This window comes from Microtus ochrogaster, chromosome 2 (genome assembly GCF_000317375.1).
Source record: "Microtus ochrogaster isolate Prairie Vole_2 chromosome 2, MicOch1.0, whole genome shotgun sequence".
NCBI lineage: Eukaryota > Metazoa > Chordata > Mammalia > Rodentia > Cricetidae > Microtus > Microtus ochrogaster.
Window position 1 is genome coordinate 41,672,469 of NC_022010.1, and position 14,297 is coordinate 41,686,765.

The following is a 14,297-nucleotide window of genomic DNA, read 5'->3' on the forward strand; positions in this document are numbered from 1 at the left end:
ATAAATTTAAAAAAAAGAAAAAAATCAAGACCATATAAGCAAATTAAACAGACCTATAACTAGTGAAGAAATAGAAACAGTCATCAAAAGTCTCCCAACCAAAAAAAGCCCAGGACCAGATGGTTTCAGCTCAGAATTCTACAAGACTTTCAAAGAAGAACTAATACCAATACTCCTCAAATTATTCCACACTCTTTTTGTGAGGCTACAATTACCCTGATACCCAAACCACAGAAAGACAATACCAAGGAAGAGAATTACATACCAGTCTCACTCATGAACATTGATGCAAAAATCAATAAATAAAATACTAGCAAATCGAATCTAAGACAACATCAGAACCATCATCCACCATGACCAAGTCGGCTTCATCCACAGATGCAGGGATGGTTCAACATAACGAAAATCTGTCAACGTAATCCAACATATAAACAAGCTGAAAAATAAAAACCACATGATCATCTCATTAGATGCCAAAAAAGCTTTTGACAAAATACATCCCTTCATGATAAAGGTCTTGGAGAGAGCAGGGGTACAAGGAACACACCTAAACATAATTAAGGCAATATACAGCAAGCCAACAGCCAACATCAAACTAAATGGAGAGAAACTCCCAGTGATTCCACTGAAATCAGGAACAAGACCTCTCCATATCTATTCAATATAGTTCTTGAGGTCCTAGCTAGAGCAATAAGACACCAAAGGGACATCAAGAGGATAGAAATTGGAAAAGAAGAAGTCAAACTCTCACTGTTTGCTGATGATATGATAGTTTACATAAGTGATCCCAAAAATTCTACCAAGGAACTTGTACAACTCATAAACACTTTCATCAATGTAGCAGGATATAAGATGAATTCAAAAAAATAAGTAGCCCTCCTGTACACAGATGATAAAAGGGCTGGGGAAGAAATCAGAGAATCAACACCCTTCACAATAACCACAAATAGTATAAAATATCTCAGAGTAATTCTAACCAAACAAGTGGAAGACTTGTATGACAAGAATTTTAAATCTTTGAAGAAAGAAATTGAAGAAGACACCAGAAAGTAGACCTCCCATGCTCTTGGGTAGGCAGAATTAACATAGTAAAAATGGCAATCTTACCGAAAGCAATCTACAGATTCAACACAATGCCCAGCAAAATTCCTCAAAGACCTCGAAAGAACAGTACTCAACTTCATTTGGAAAAGCAAAAAACCCAGGATAGCCAAAACAATCCTGGGTAATAAAAGAACTTCTGGAGGCATCACAATCCCTGACTTCAAACTCTACTATAGAGCTAAAGTACTGAAAACAGCCTGGTACTGGCATAAGAACAGACAGGAGGACCAATGGAACCGAATAGAAGATCCGGATATCAATCCACACATCTCTGAACCCCTGATCTTTGACAAAGAAGCAAAAAATACAAATGGAAAAAAGGAAGCATATTTAACAAATGGTGTTTGCATAACAATATCAACATATGGAAGAATGAAAATAGACCCATATCTATCACCATGCACAAAACTCAAGTCCAAATGGATCAAAGACCTCAACATAAAGCCAGCCACACTGAACCTTATAGAAGATAAAGTGGCAAGTACACTTGAACACATTGGCACAGGGAACCACTTCCTAAATATGACCCCAGCAACACAAACGCTAAGAGAAACAATTAGTAAATGGGACCTCCTGAAACTGAAAAGCTTCTGGAAAGCAAAGGAAAGAGAAAATGACAGCCTACAGAATGGGAAAAGATCTACATTAACCCCACATCAGACAGAGATCTGATCTCCAAAATATACAAAGAACTCAAGAAATTGGACACCAAAAGATCACATAATCCCATAAAAAAAATGGAATACAGACCTAAACAGAGAACTCTCAACAGAGGAATCTAAAATGGCTGAAAACCACTTAAGGAAATGTTCAGTGTCCTTAGTCATCAGAGAAATGCAAATCAAAACAACTCTGAGATTCCATCTTACACCTGTAAGAATGGCCAAGATCAAAAACACTGATGATGACAACTTATGCTGGAGAGGCTGTGGGGAAAAGGGAACACTTCTGCGTTGCTAGTGGGAATGCAAGCTGGTACAACCCCTTTGGATGTCAGTGTGGCTATTTCTCAGAAAATTAGGAAACAACCTTCCTCAAGACCCAGTAATACCACTTTGGAGTATATATCCAAAGGATGCTCAATCGTGTCACAAGGACATATGCTTCACTATGTTCATAGCAGCTTTGTCATAGTGAGAACCTGGAAACAACCTAAATGCCCCTTGATCAAAAAATGAATAAGAAAAATGTGGTACGTTTACACAATGGATTACTACACAGCAGAAAAAAATAACGACAGCTTGAATTTTGCAGGAAAATGGATGGAGCTAGAAAACATTATTTTGAGTGATGTAACCCAGACACAGAAAGACAATTATCACATGTACTCACTCATAGGTGGTTTTTAAACATAAAGCAAAGAAAGCCAGCCTACAAACCACAATCCCAGAGAACTTAGACAACAGTGCGGACACTAAGAAAGACTTACATAGATCTAATCTACATGGGAAGTAGAAAGTAGAAAAAGACAAGATCTCCTGAGTAACTTGGGAGCATGGGGACCTTGGAGGAGGACTGAAGTGGGGTGGGGGGGGGTGGAGAGGCAGGGAAGGGAGCAGAGAAAAATGTATATCAATAAAAAAAAGAAATCTACTAACTATATTGTATGCAACAATCAATTAGCCAAAATCCTTTATTTGTTTCCAGCTCTGTGAAAGAGTAAGGTAAATCAGAATAAGCCTTAATGGTACATTCCCTCATCCCAGGATTTGAGAGACAAAGGCAGGAAGGTCACTTCAGGTTCAAGGTCAGCTTGCTATATAGTGTGTTTCGGGGTGGCCAGGGCTACATAGGAGATCCTATCACGAAAAAACAAACAAACAAAAAGTAGGTGAGCCAAGTGTGGTAGTGCATACCTATAATCCCCAGCACTTAGGAGGCTGAGACTGGGGGATTGCAAATATGAGGCTCATCTAAGATACATAACAAGACTGTCTCATCAACCAAAACCAGGAGCTGGAGAGGCGGCTCAGTGGGTAGCACACTGGCTACTCCTTGGGAGGCCCGGTTCTTTTCCCAGCACCCTTCAGCTCACAATCATCTGTAACTCAGGTCCTAAGGCATCCAATGATGTGTGGATGCCTAGGGCACTCCATATTTAGTGCACCAGCAACATGCAGACAACACAACAACAAAACCACCTATATACATAAAACAAAAAGTAAAACACAAATGACTCCTCTTCCTTTTCCTCCTTCACCTGTGCAGCCTAGCGCAAGCTGGGTTACTAAGCGGTACTTCCTTCCTTATGACACAGAAATTAGGAGACTACCTTATCCCCTCTCCCACCCCACATGGTTTTGTTTTTAACAAAAGGTCCAAAGTCATAGCCCAGACTGACCTGGAACTTGTGATCCTCCTGCCTTGGCCTCCTGAGTATGGGGTTACTGGCAAGTGCCGCCCTGCTTAGATGATACAGCACTTTTGACTAAATACCACTCCTCCTCCATGGAGCATCGATACCATTTTACACAAATATTTAGGAACGTTGGTGGAACCAACTTTTTATCATTTTCCAGATGAGCAAGCATATCTCCAACTTTCCAACTTCTATTTATTTATTTATTTATTTATTTATTTATTTATTTAGGTTTTTTCAGGACAGGGTTTCCCTGTTGCTTTGGAGCCTGTCCTGGAACACACTTGGTAGACCAGGCTAGCCTCAAACTCACAGACATCCTCCTATCTCTGCCTTCTGGGATTAAAGGTGTGCACCACCACCTCCGGGCACAGATCTCCAACTTCTAAGAAATTATCCATGGGCTAAGAAGATGTCTTGGTTGGTAGAGTGCCTGGTATGCAAGCACTATGACCTAAGTGCGACCCCAGCACCCATGTACGGAGCTAGGGATGGCAGCGCATCCTCTCAGATGGCAGGGGCACTGAAAGTCAGCAGCCGACAGCCTAATAGAATCAGTGTGCTCCAGGATCAGCGAGAGATCCTGTCTCAGGGAAATAGTGGTGAGTGGGTAAAAGACTCATGATGGTGACCTCTGACCTACACACACATGCATAGACATGTACACACACACACAGAGACATCATGAAAGGAGCTAGAGATGGAATAATGAACTAATTAAGGATCTAATGTTTCCATGTTGACTCTGGAATAATTGCCTTGTTTTTTGGTAGTGTGTAATGATTTTGTATCTATACATTCCCATCTGAAAGAGTCATGCTGGGTATATTTATTTATATTTCATTATATTAGATTTATCTTAAAAACCTTGACTTTGTTTGCCTGCATGCTGATCTGTTCCTGCCCTCACTGTTGTAGTTAGTTTAGTCCAGAGCTTTTACAGTGTTGAAATTATCACACTTTCAGCCAGGTGTGAAGGTGTGTACCTTTAATCCCAGCAGTTGGGAGGCAGAGGCAGATGGATCTCTGAGTTTAAGGCCAGCCTGGTCTACAGAGCAAGTTTCAGGACAGCCAGGGTTACACAGAGGAAACCCTATCTCAAAAAACCAAAAAAAGAAAAAAAAATTATCATGCTTTCATATAAGATGACTGTTCATGGGGCTGGAGAGATGGCTCAGTGGTTAAGAGCACTGCCTGCTCTTGCAAAGGTCCTGAGTTCAATTCCCAGCAACCACATGGTGGCTCACAACCATCTGTAATGAGGTCTGAGGTCTGGTGCCTTCTTCTGGCCTGCAGGCATACAAGCAGACAGAATACTGTATAAATAAATAAAAATAAAAATAAAAAAAAGATGACTGTTCATAGATTATCCTTCCTATTATTATCCTAAATAAATACAGGACAGATTAAGCAAAGCAGAATTTTAAAAATTGAAAGTTTAATTTATGATTTTTATTATTATGTATATGTCTATGGGTAGATGCGTGTGAATGCAGATGCTGGTAGGGCCAGAGGTGTCAGAGCTCTTGGGCGCTGGACACAGAGGGAGGTGTGAGCTGTCTTAAGTGGGCGCTGGGAATTAAACCTAGGTCCTCTGGAAGAACAGGACCGTCTCTTCCAGCCTGGGCACTATGTCTTAAAAAGCATTTATTTTGTCCTAGGAGAAGAAATACCACTTGCAAGAACGGGTTGATAAAGTAAAGAAGAAAGTAAAAGATGTGGAAGAAAAATCAAAAGAATTTGTGCAGAAGGTGGAAGAAAAGAGCATTGACCTCATCCAGAAGTGGGAAGAGAAGTCCCGAGAATTCATTGGAAGTTTCCTGGAAATGTTTGGTCCAGAAGGAGCACTGGTGAGAACCCTCCTTCCTGACACTTGAGGGAATATGGGGTGGGGGGCTTTTCATTTATGTAATCTTTAGTTTTGAGACAAGAGCTCACTATGTTGCCTTGGTTGGCTTGAAACTGGCAGTGTAGACAAGGCTGGCCGAGGACGCAGAGTGATCTGCCTGTCTCTGTCTCCCAGCTGCTAGGATTAAAGTTGTGTGCCACCACACCAGGCTTATTTACTTATTATTCTGAGGCAGTATCTCCCTAAGGTACCCAGACTGGCCTTGAACGCTGTTTGTGGTCCAAGGCAGGTCATGAACTTGTGACACGAATACTTCAACCGCCAGTCAATGTTCAGTGGATTCAGGAATTGCACTGCTGAGGAAAGGAATAGACTCTTTGAGTAGAAAGGAACGTCAAATTTTAAGACGTTATCGTATCCAGTCTTACGTTTTCCTACTAATTTTGTCAGCTCTCTGTCAGCCTTGACATCTGGAGTCAAGTCAACTAGGTAGCCTCAGCTGTTCCTTCTGTGTTTTGCACTAACATGGAAGAGAAAGGAGAAAGCACAGATAAGGAGCCTCCTTTCTGTGAGGAGCTGCTGTGGGTCCCCAGTGAGACTAGCAGTGCCCTCAAACCAAACAGAGAGCTCCATTAGTGAGCCTTTGTGCTGGCCCGGCGTGTGGACTGCAGCCTAGCCTCTGAAGAGTGTCTCTGGTGGAGGTCAAGAAAGGCTAAGAGGCAAGCAGGTGAAGACACAGAAAAGTGGTCCAGTGTGGAGAGGGAGCCTAGGACAGACACAGTTGTGCCCTCCTGTCTCCTTCAGTCGTGCTTGACTTTAGCAGGGGCGGGGTGTTTCCCTCATGTGCTTGAGACCATAGCTTTGGCCCTCAGCAATAAAAACGAAACATAATTACAGGGGAGATTCACAATCATTTGCAGTTTCTGAGGCTCTGGTGGTGACCCGTGGGGTCCATAGGTGTCTGCTAACTCTGCCTTTGGTCTCCCTCCCCAGAAACACATGCTGAAAGAGGGAAAAGGTCGGATGCTGCAGGCCATCAGTCCCAGGCAGAGTCCCAGCAGCAGCCCTACTCATGAACGCTCCCCCTCCCCCTCCTTCCGATGGCCCTTCTCTGGCAAGACCTCCCCATCTTCCTCCCCAGCAAGTCTCTGTAGGCGCAAGGCTGTGACATGTGACATCAGCGAGGATGAAGAGGACTAACTTTTCATCCCTGTGCCCTCTCCCTTCCCTGCCCATCACCTCCAGAAGCTCTCTGTCGAATTCCACTTTGTGATCCCAACACTAAACCTAAGGACATCTACATAGAAAAGACAAATGGGCAAGAGGACCTGGGAATGGGGGACAAAACAGCCTGTGCCCCAACCCTCGTCAGCCACACCGAGAAGGCTGAGCACACCGTAGAAGCCTGCCATGCATCCTTCCTCCCTCCCCAGAACTTCGCTTTGCTGTTCATGCTCATGTAATCTTGACAGGGAAATTGACATTTTTATTAATTTTTTAAAAATTAGTCTTTCAAATATAGTAAGTAGAGCTAATTTTTTGCCCCTGAGGAGTGGGCAGAAGAAGGAAGTGTGTAATACCCAGAGGCCTTTCTTCCTGATACACTAGTGCTTGCCTTCCATTCTGGAGCAAAGTGACTCGCCAGGTCCTTCCAACAGAGAGCCATGCTGATGGGTCATTTGGTGATACTATCGCAATGTCCACTTCCCTTATATATCTAAAACCTGAATTAGCTCCCAACCCCCGCTTGTCCTGCCGGCCTGTGTGTCAGCATGGCTGTGGGAAGGAAGAGATCTGAGCCTCACTTCTCTCGCTCCCTGAGGAGTTTCTTGTTGGACCCCATGGGGTCCATGCAGACACTGATGGGGATGCAATCAAACCAGAGAGCATCAGTTGCAGTTTTTCTGCTGCGTTCATCTCAGAAAATTCTGTTACCCAACTATTTGGGAGCTCTTGTCAATCTCTTTCCTGCAACCTACATGTAAAGGAAGGAGCCCTGAGGGATGCTGGGACTGCAGAGCAGAGTGGGATGACCGCAGTCCGGTGAAGGGCAGTTGTGGTTGAGTTTCTGTTGGGAATACATCCCTCGCCCTGCAGCCGCCAGTTCAGCACCATGCCTGGCTTTATACAAAGGATGCTTTGTAAATGTTTCAGCTTGAACTTGGCCCGTTGATCCCTGTTACTTATGCCATATTTAACACTGAGTTTTCACAGGTCGTACAGCAAAAGCACTTTGGTCTCTAAAACACTTGTCAGGCTCTGTTCCTCCTAAGAATGCTCTTGGGTTGAATCAGTGTCCCATGGAGACTCTGCCTCCTAAGAGCCGCACTTGGCAGGGACTTCTCCACAGCCCCCTCTCAACTACTAGTACACAGAGGTCCGTGCCCCTAGCCCACCCGTGCTGGTGCTTATGCCTCCACTGCACCCATTGGTTTCCAGGGGAAACAGAGCTTGAATTTCAAATCAAAGAGCGAGGATTCTCAGCACTTGCTATGGAGTATGAGCTGATGTTTTCAGTCGGCACTACATGGCCTGGCAAGTTCATCACTGTCAGTCATCCCGTAGCTGGATTTAGGGCAAATTGTTTATTCTAAGACCTGCTTGTCGTTACTCATAAATACCCCTTGTAGGGGTGGAACTTTAGTGTTTTCAGCAAAGAAAACCACATTTTCTTTTTCCTTGTACCTCTGCTGGGACTGTGAGCACTTCACAGTCCTCCCTAGATACTCTCCGGTGGAAGCTGTGCTAAGCCTCAGGGTCTGAAGCTTAGCACCACACGATGCCTACTTGACAGGACTCCCTAGGCTCCTAAACTGTCTTCCAGGCAGGCCGAGCAGAGGAGAGGGCTGTAGAGCCACATCTTGGTGTCTCAGTGGCCTGTGGGAACGCCATTCCTAATTCCTCGTGAAGTGCTGTTTCCACTCAGATCTGATTCCTATGGCCTTGGCCTGGAACCCTTTCTCGAACCTGTTGAAATTAGTGTTTTCCATGTCATGTAGCGCTGCACAGCTCCCTTTACCCTTCCTACTCTGGTCTTCTCTTGGGTGATCCGTGTTTCTCTCTGCCTTATTCTCCCAGGTACACACAGGCGGTGACGTCAGTACCTACTCGCCTGCTTGTTCTCTCAGTGCATATCCCCAGTCTAGCGCTGTGGAAACGGAGAGGGTCTCAAACGGCAGAGCCTCTGGGCTGAGAAGATGTGTACCATAGCTAGGACTAGCCTACACTCGTGTCCTCGGAGTGTCCCTCACCCTTTCCTGTCTTCTAACACTCATGTCCTCAGATAACTTAGACATGAAGCAGAGACGCTGAGGTAGGCAGCATGCTAGGTACCTGAGGGTCGGTGTCCTCCTAGGTGCTAGAAAAAGATGCTGTTGGGATGCTGAGCTGCCGGCCACCTGTACCCAGTTAAATGTGGCCAAGCGTTTGGATGTGGTGTCTGGCCAATCCGTACCTCTTCCTGTGCAGCCTCAGCTGAGGAGCCTTTCCCTGAGGCCACATATGAAAGCAGGCAGCTTGGAAGGGTGGGAGAGCCGTAAGTTGTTGGGCCTCGCAGCCTCTATGCCATAGGGAGTGGCTGCAGACCGGAGTCTGTCGGTGCTGGAAAGTATAGCAGTTAGCCTGGACGTGAGCTGGGCAGGAACGTTGCTCTTTTCATATACCAGGCTGGAGACTGGAGAATAGAGGATGCCACAGAGAGAAAGCAGAAATAGATTGCTAGTGCCCACAGCAGCTGCTCCTGAGAGCTAAGCCAAAGACCCTCTGTAGACCTGAGGGGACTGGGAGTGTGCAAAGAGAAAATCCAGAGCAGAGAGACGGAGAGCCCTTTTCAGGTCCCCCTCTCAGCAGTACCGCAGTTGTTCTCACTTGTGGTCGCACATCTGGCCAGTCATCTGGGAAAACCCTCCACGGCGGCTCGTTCCAGTGCTTTGTCACTGTCCCCAGTGCGTGTTCACTCATGCAGTTCACATCCCGGAGCCTGTCATCTTTGAGATCTGTTCCTTATCAACTTTCAGTCCTTTCTCGGATCAGTTCTGTTTCCCTGCTTGATTTGATCCCCTAAAGCCTTAGCTTCTAGATTTCTGTCAGCATACATGTGCCGAAATTGAACCCACACAGGGTTCAAAAGAAGCTTCCCTAGCGATGTTTTAAAAACTAATGGTATTTTTTTTAAGCTTATCAATATAAATATTTTTAAAAGTTGTATTTTTCAAAGTCATAACAATGATTGTTTTATCTCACAAAATAGATTATCATGGGATAAAGAATGGTCCCTAGCTTCTATTTTCAGAATAAATAAATACAACGTGTTCTTGGACTCTAATATTATTAAAGGTTAATTCTGAGAGAAAAAGAAAAATAGTCTATCTGCCAGAATGTTTGGTTGGTCCGAGATTGGGATAGAGAACGGGAATGGCAGGATTAACATTCGGGTGGCCCAGGTCGGGTTCTGCTAGGTTTGAAGTGGGCACCTACCACCGTCTTGGGGGAACTGTTTTAAACAGTGAGAACTGACTGCTTAGGTGGTTTGCATCTAGACTCCTGAGCAGGAAACACTGTTGGAAAGACTCACCCGTGCCATGAATACCCGCCCATCACTGTGGGAGTCAAGGGGAGTTTGCCTCAATTCAATGTATCGCTTTTCCTGTGTAATTTGTTCAGAATTATTTTGGCTTTTGTCATTTAGCCAAATAAAGGCCATGTGGTTTTGCCTGGTGTTTCTATTTCCTGTAGTTTTGGCCAGGCATATGTGTGTTGATATCTTTTTCTTTTCTTTTTCTTTTTGGTTTTTCGAAACAGGACTTCTCTGTAGCTTTGGTGCCTGCCCTGGAACTAGCTCTTATAGACCAGGCTGGCCTCGAACTCAGAGAGCCTCCCTAATGCTGGGATTAAAGGTGGATGCCACCACCTCCGACTTTGGGAGGAATCTTTTACGTGCATTCTCAGTTCCTTTGAGTTTGTGTCCCGATCTCTGCCCTCAAGTTCAAGCTTCATGGCGATATGAATGACAGTTCCATTTGCAGCTTCTTACAGAAAACTTCAAAAGCTGGCACCATGGGGCCTCAGCCCTCCCATGTCCAGCTGATGCCCCCAAGGAAAGCACGGCTTGTACTGCAGAGCCGGCTTCTTCGGGAGGCTGGCCTGGTGCTGCTCTGCCCAGCTAAGGTATACTCCCACTGATAAACCATACATAGACCACGTACTCTTCTCCCCTTTATTCTGCTGTGCAAACGCTCAGGGTGACCAATCGTGGCAGCCACAGAAGCAGTGTGTCCTCTGCAGTGTCTCAGCCACACCCTGTTCGTTTCAAAATTTTAAATGTCTTCCCTGAGCAAAGCTCCAGTTCAGCACCTTCCCCTCATCCCTATAGTTACATGGAATCTGCCAGCCTGCGCTGCCAGCGGGAGCCTGAACCGCTGGTTCAGGTTGAGGGACAGACGGACTCTCATGCTCTCCTGAGTAGGACAGTATCTTTTCCATAGTCCCAGCCACTTGCCTCAGGCTTTGAGTTTCAAGTCCGGGTCTGGTGCCGGAGAAGTCTCATACCCAACCTTGCCATCTTTCCTTCGGTAGTACATTCGTGCCAGCACCGTCATCAGGAAGGTCTCCACGACGAGCATGTGGCAGTTCATCACTGTAGTGTGGACCAGAACGTGACAGAGGTTACACTGCGGTCCTGGCGAGCAAGCTGAGAGGCTTCAGCTTACCTCTGAACCAGGACCTAGGGATACCAAACTGCTGTGCGGAGCAAGGCAGATTAATGGTATCCAGAACTCAGCTTTGAAATCTGTGATCTGAGTCTGCTTCCTAACTGTACCCATTCCTGTCCCAAGGTGAGGGCTGAACCCCACGCCTCCTGGTTTGGCCTTTAGGACTGGCCACAAGCTGGCGACATTGCAGTTCTCTGATGAGAGAGGGAAGGGGCCTCAGAGTCTCTGCCTGATTTCTTGGATTCTTCCTGTACATTCTGAGCAGACACCAGGCTTGCACAACTTCTGTCCCAAGGGCCTCTCTCTCCTCCTCTGTCCCCAGGCTCACCTGCAACACAGGAAGGAGTCCCACGCACTTACCTTGAGACCTGGTTTTAGAAGGAAATGGAGGTGAACAAGCAATCTGCCCGGTGCTAGCTAAGATGGAGAAAATGGAGGGCTGCAGGGCCGTCAGGATGACAAGAACCTGTGGGAGAGGAGAGGTAGGTGTGGGGAGTGGTGGCACTTGCCAGCCCTGGTCCTGAGGCCAGTGCAGCTTAGGCATACCCTAGCTTCTGCAGTTATGGAGGCTAAAGTTTAGAACTATTAAAAATTGATGCAGATTTCACCTTTGGGCCAATTATAATCCTGCTTCTGCCTCATTCAGTAGGGTCGCTCATAAACAAATTCAGCCTCTCTCTCCCGTGCCACCCAGTGGCATCCAGCACATAAAATGCAGACAGACAGGTGGACAAGGTCATGTGATGATGGAGGCAGAGGTTGGAGTGAGACAGCAGAAGACCAGGCAAGGACCACCATGGATTGCTGGCCAATTCCAGAGAGGAAGTGGCAAGCCGGGTGCTTCCAGGTTCCAGAGAGATCACGGCCCTGCCTACATTTTGATTTGGGGTTTCCAGGCTCTAGATCTGTGCTACAATCCGTTTCTGTTGTTTTAATCCTGGTTGGTGGTATTCTGTGGTACAGCAAGGCAAATAAAATAAAAGATGCAATGGAAGAGGAAGATGATGTTCCAGGTCTCCCAGGAGACCCAGAGGTTACGACTAGTGGGTCCACTTCTGCCTCTGTTATCCTAACTTGTCACGTTTTGTCAAACACCGTTTCTGGGGTTTAGTTACCTGGAAGACAGCAAACTTGGATCCCATATTCTGTTCACTCAGGTGCAACTTGGCTTGCCGGAAAATGATGGCCAGCGACCAGAGAGCGAACAGCGTGGACGCGCCGAGGAAAGTATTGATCCACAGAGCCGTACTTTTCTCCGAGATCTGGTGGCAGATCAGAAGGCAGTCAGGAAGACAAATCCTCTTTTTGTTTCTCCTCTTCCATGTGGAGAAAGGTGATACAAAAGCCCCAGAGCCTGGACCATCTCCCCACTGGATTCTCTGGGCTGCTACTCTTCCTGTGGCTGCCCTGCCCTGTGTGTTGCTGGTGCTCAGGTATTAGTTCTAGAACCCAAAGATAATGAGTCTTAAGACTCTTCTGCTGTCTCTTGGCTTACATCTGACGGATCAAAGATGCCATCAGGGATGAGAAACAGGCCCACTATGTTCAGCAGTATCTTGAAGAAGGCATACTGGAAAGGGCCCAACATCAGCAGCTGAAGCTTCTTCCTGAAGGAGGAAGGGAGTTAAGAACATGGACCCGTACACCACCCACCCTAAGGAAGCCTACCTCCTCCACTGAGCTCCTGGACTAAGGCTGGGCTGCCATCGAGACACAAAAATGTCCCATGGGTGACAGCACAGTGGGGGAGTAGTCTGAGCCTCTGATGAAGCCTTTTGAGCAGGAGCTCCAAGTATTGACGTCAGGTTCATTACTCAGAGCAGGCAGAGGGACAAGCTAGCATTCAACCTACAGTTTTCCTTTGGCCATTAAAGTATGCAGTGTAAGCTGGACATGATAGAAAACAACTTGAACCCCAGCACTCGGGAGGCAGAAGCCGGTGGATCTCTGTGAGTTCAAGGCCAGCCTGGTCTACAGAGGTCCAGGACAGCCGGGGCTACACAGAGAATCCATGTCTCAAAAAAAAGTAAGTGAGTAAGGAAGGCAGTGAGCTGAAGCATACGAATTCTTCCTCTGGGGCTGGAGAGACGGCTCAGGGGTTAAAGGTCCTTGTAGAGGACCCAGGTTCAACTACCAACACCCGCATGGCAGCTCACAACTGCCATCCAGTTCCAGGGGACCCGAAACCCAAGACAAAACACTAATGCACATTTTTAAAATACAAATTAGTCCTCTGTTAAAATATGAATTATTCCTCTTTCTCTCTCTCTGGGGTGCTGGGAGCCCATGTGGGGTTCCTGGCTATGGGATGCCTGCTTTTATCACTGGCTTTGTCCCATACAGCCACAGCCCCTAACTTCAAGAGCCTTGAACTAGGATTACAGATTCTCGTGTTCACTTGTCCCTGTGAGATTCGTCTCCCCTGCCTCACCTGGTAAGTATGAGGGGCGGGCAGCAAGGGCAGCAGCAGCAGCAGGGACCTGTGTGCACCCTCATCGGGATGTCCCTCAGTGTCCTCAGAACTGCTTCCTTCCCACCGAAGCCTTCCACCATGACCAGCATCAGCAGGTAAAAGACTATGGCATAGAACCTGATCGAGAGAAGCAGGGTTGCAAGTCCGTTGTTGGGAGCGCCACAGTGTGCCCCTTTGCTGCTAAAGAGAGATGGGGCTTGCCGAGGGAGAAGGCAAAGGGCCGGGCATTTTAGTTGGCTTTTCAAGACAGGGTTTCTCTGTGTAGCTCAGGCTGTCCTAGAACTCCATCTGTAGACCTGGCTGGCCTCGAACTCAGAGATTCACCTGCCTCTGCTCCCACATGTTGGGATTAATGGTGTGTGCCACCACTGCCCAGCTGGGGCTGGCATTTTAGAGGCATGACATGAAGAACAAGAGAGGTGACTGGGTCCAGAGGACTGGGAAGGGGACGGGAACAAACAGGTGTCCCAGGAGTGTGCCCCAAAAAGGCATTCCCTGAGCACAAGTGGAAGTTCAAGAGCCTTTCATTAGCACAGGTTGGCAAGAGCTAGATTAATATCAATGGGGCTTAAAGGACTCTGGAGGCTTGGGGTCAGGAAGGGACCGTAGAGGGGAGCTCATCCCCAGTGGCGGTTGCGGGGGCAGACACTCACGAGGTTATGACCATTTCCACGAGTGTGAGGGCGCGAGGGATCCAGAGACCAAAGCAGCAGAGCACAGACACCACCTGCTTGCAGGAGAACATGATGCAGGTTAGGGCGGGACGAGCCAGACCATCCCAACTTTTTTTTTTTTTTTTTT

The 14,297-nt window shown here is 46.7% G+C and overlaps 2 protein-coding genes across 5 annotated transcripts in view; one reads left to right on the plus strand and one right to left on the minus strand.

Moving 5' to 3' along the window:
• Pcyt1a (phosphate cytidylyltransferase 1, choline, alpha) overlaps window positions 1-10,045 on the plus strand; it is a 50,119-nt gene extending 40,074 nt beyond the window's left edge. For all 4 annotated transcript variants that reach the window (XM_013351571.2, XM_005344846.3, XM_005344844.3 and 1 more), the window contains exons 8-9: window positions 5,125-5,313; window positions 6,306-10,045. In XM_013351571.2, the coding sequence (XP_013207025.1) occupies window positions 5,125-5,313; window positions 6,306-6,512 (396 nt within the window). In that variant the 3' untranslated portion in view covers window positions 6,513-10,045. The remainder of the gene's footprint in view (window positions 1-5,124; window positions 5,314-6,305) is intronic.
• Window positions 10,046-10,582: 537 nt separating this feature from the next.
• Window positions 10,583-14,278, minus strand: Slc51a (solute carrier family 51 alpha subunit). The gene is made up of 6 exons (XM_026785588.1): window positions 14,150-14,278; window positions 13,455-13,613; window positions 12,519-12,630; window positions 12,139-12,285; window positions 11,384-11,489; window positions 10,583-10,947 (listed from the first exon to the last, which is right to left on the minus strand). The coding sequence occupies exons 1-6, from the start codon at window positions 14,239-14,241 to the stop codon at window positions 10,811-10,813; spliced, it is 753 nt and encodes a 250-aa protein (XP_026641389.1). The 5' UTR covers window positions 14,242-14,278; the 3' UTR covers window positions 10,583-10,810.
• Window positions 14,279-14,297: the final 19 nt, after the last annotated feature.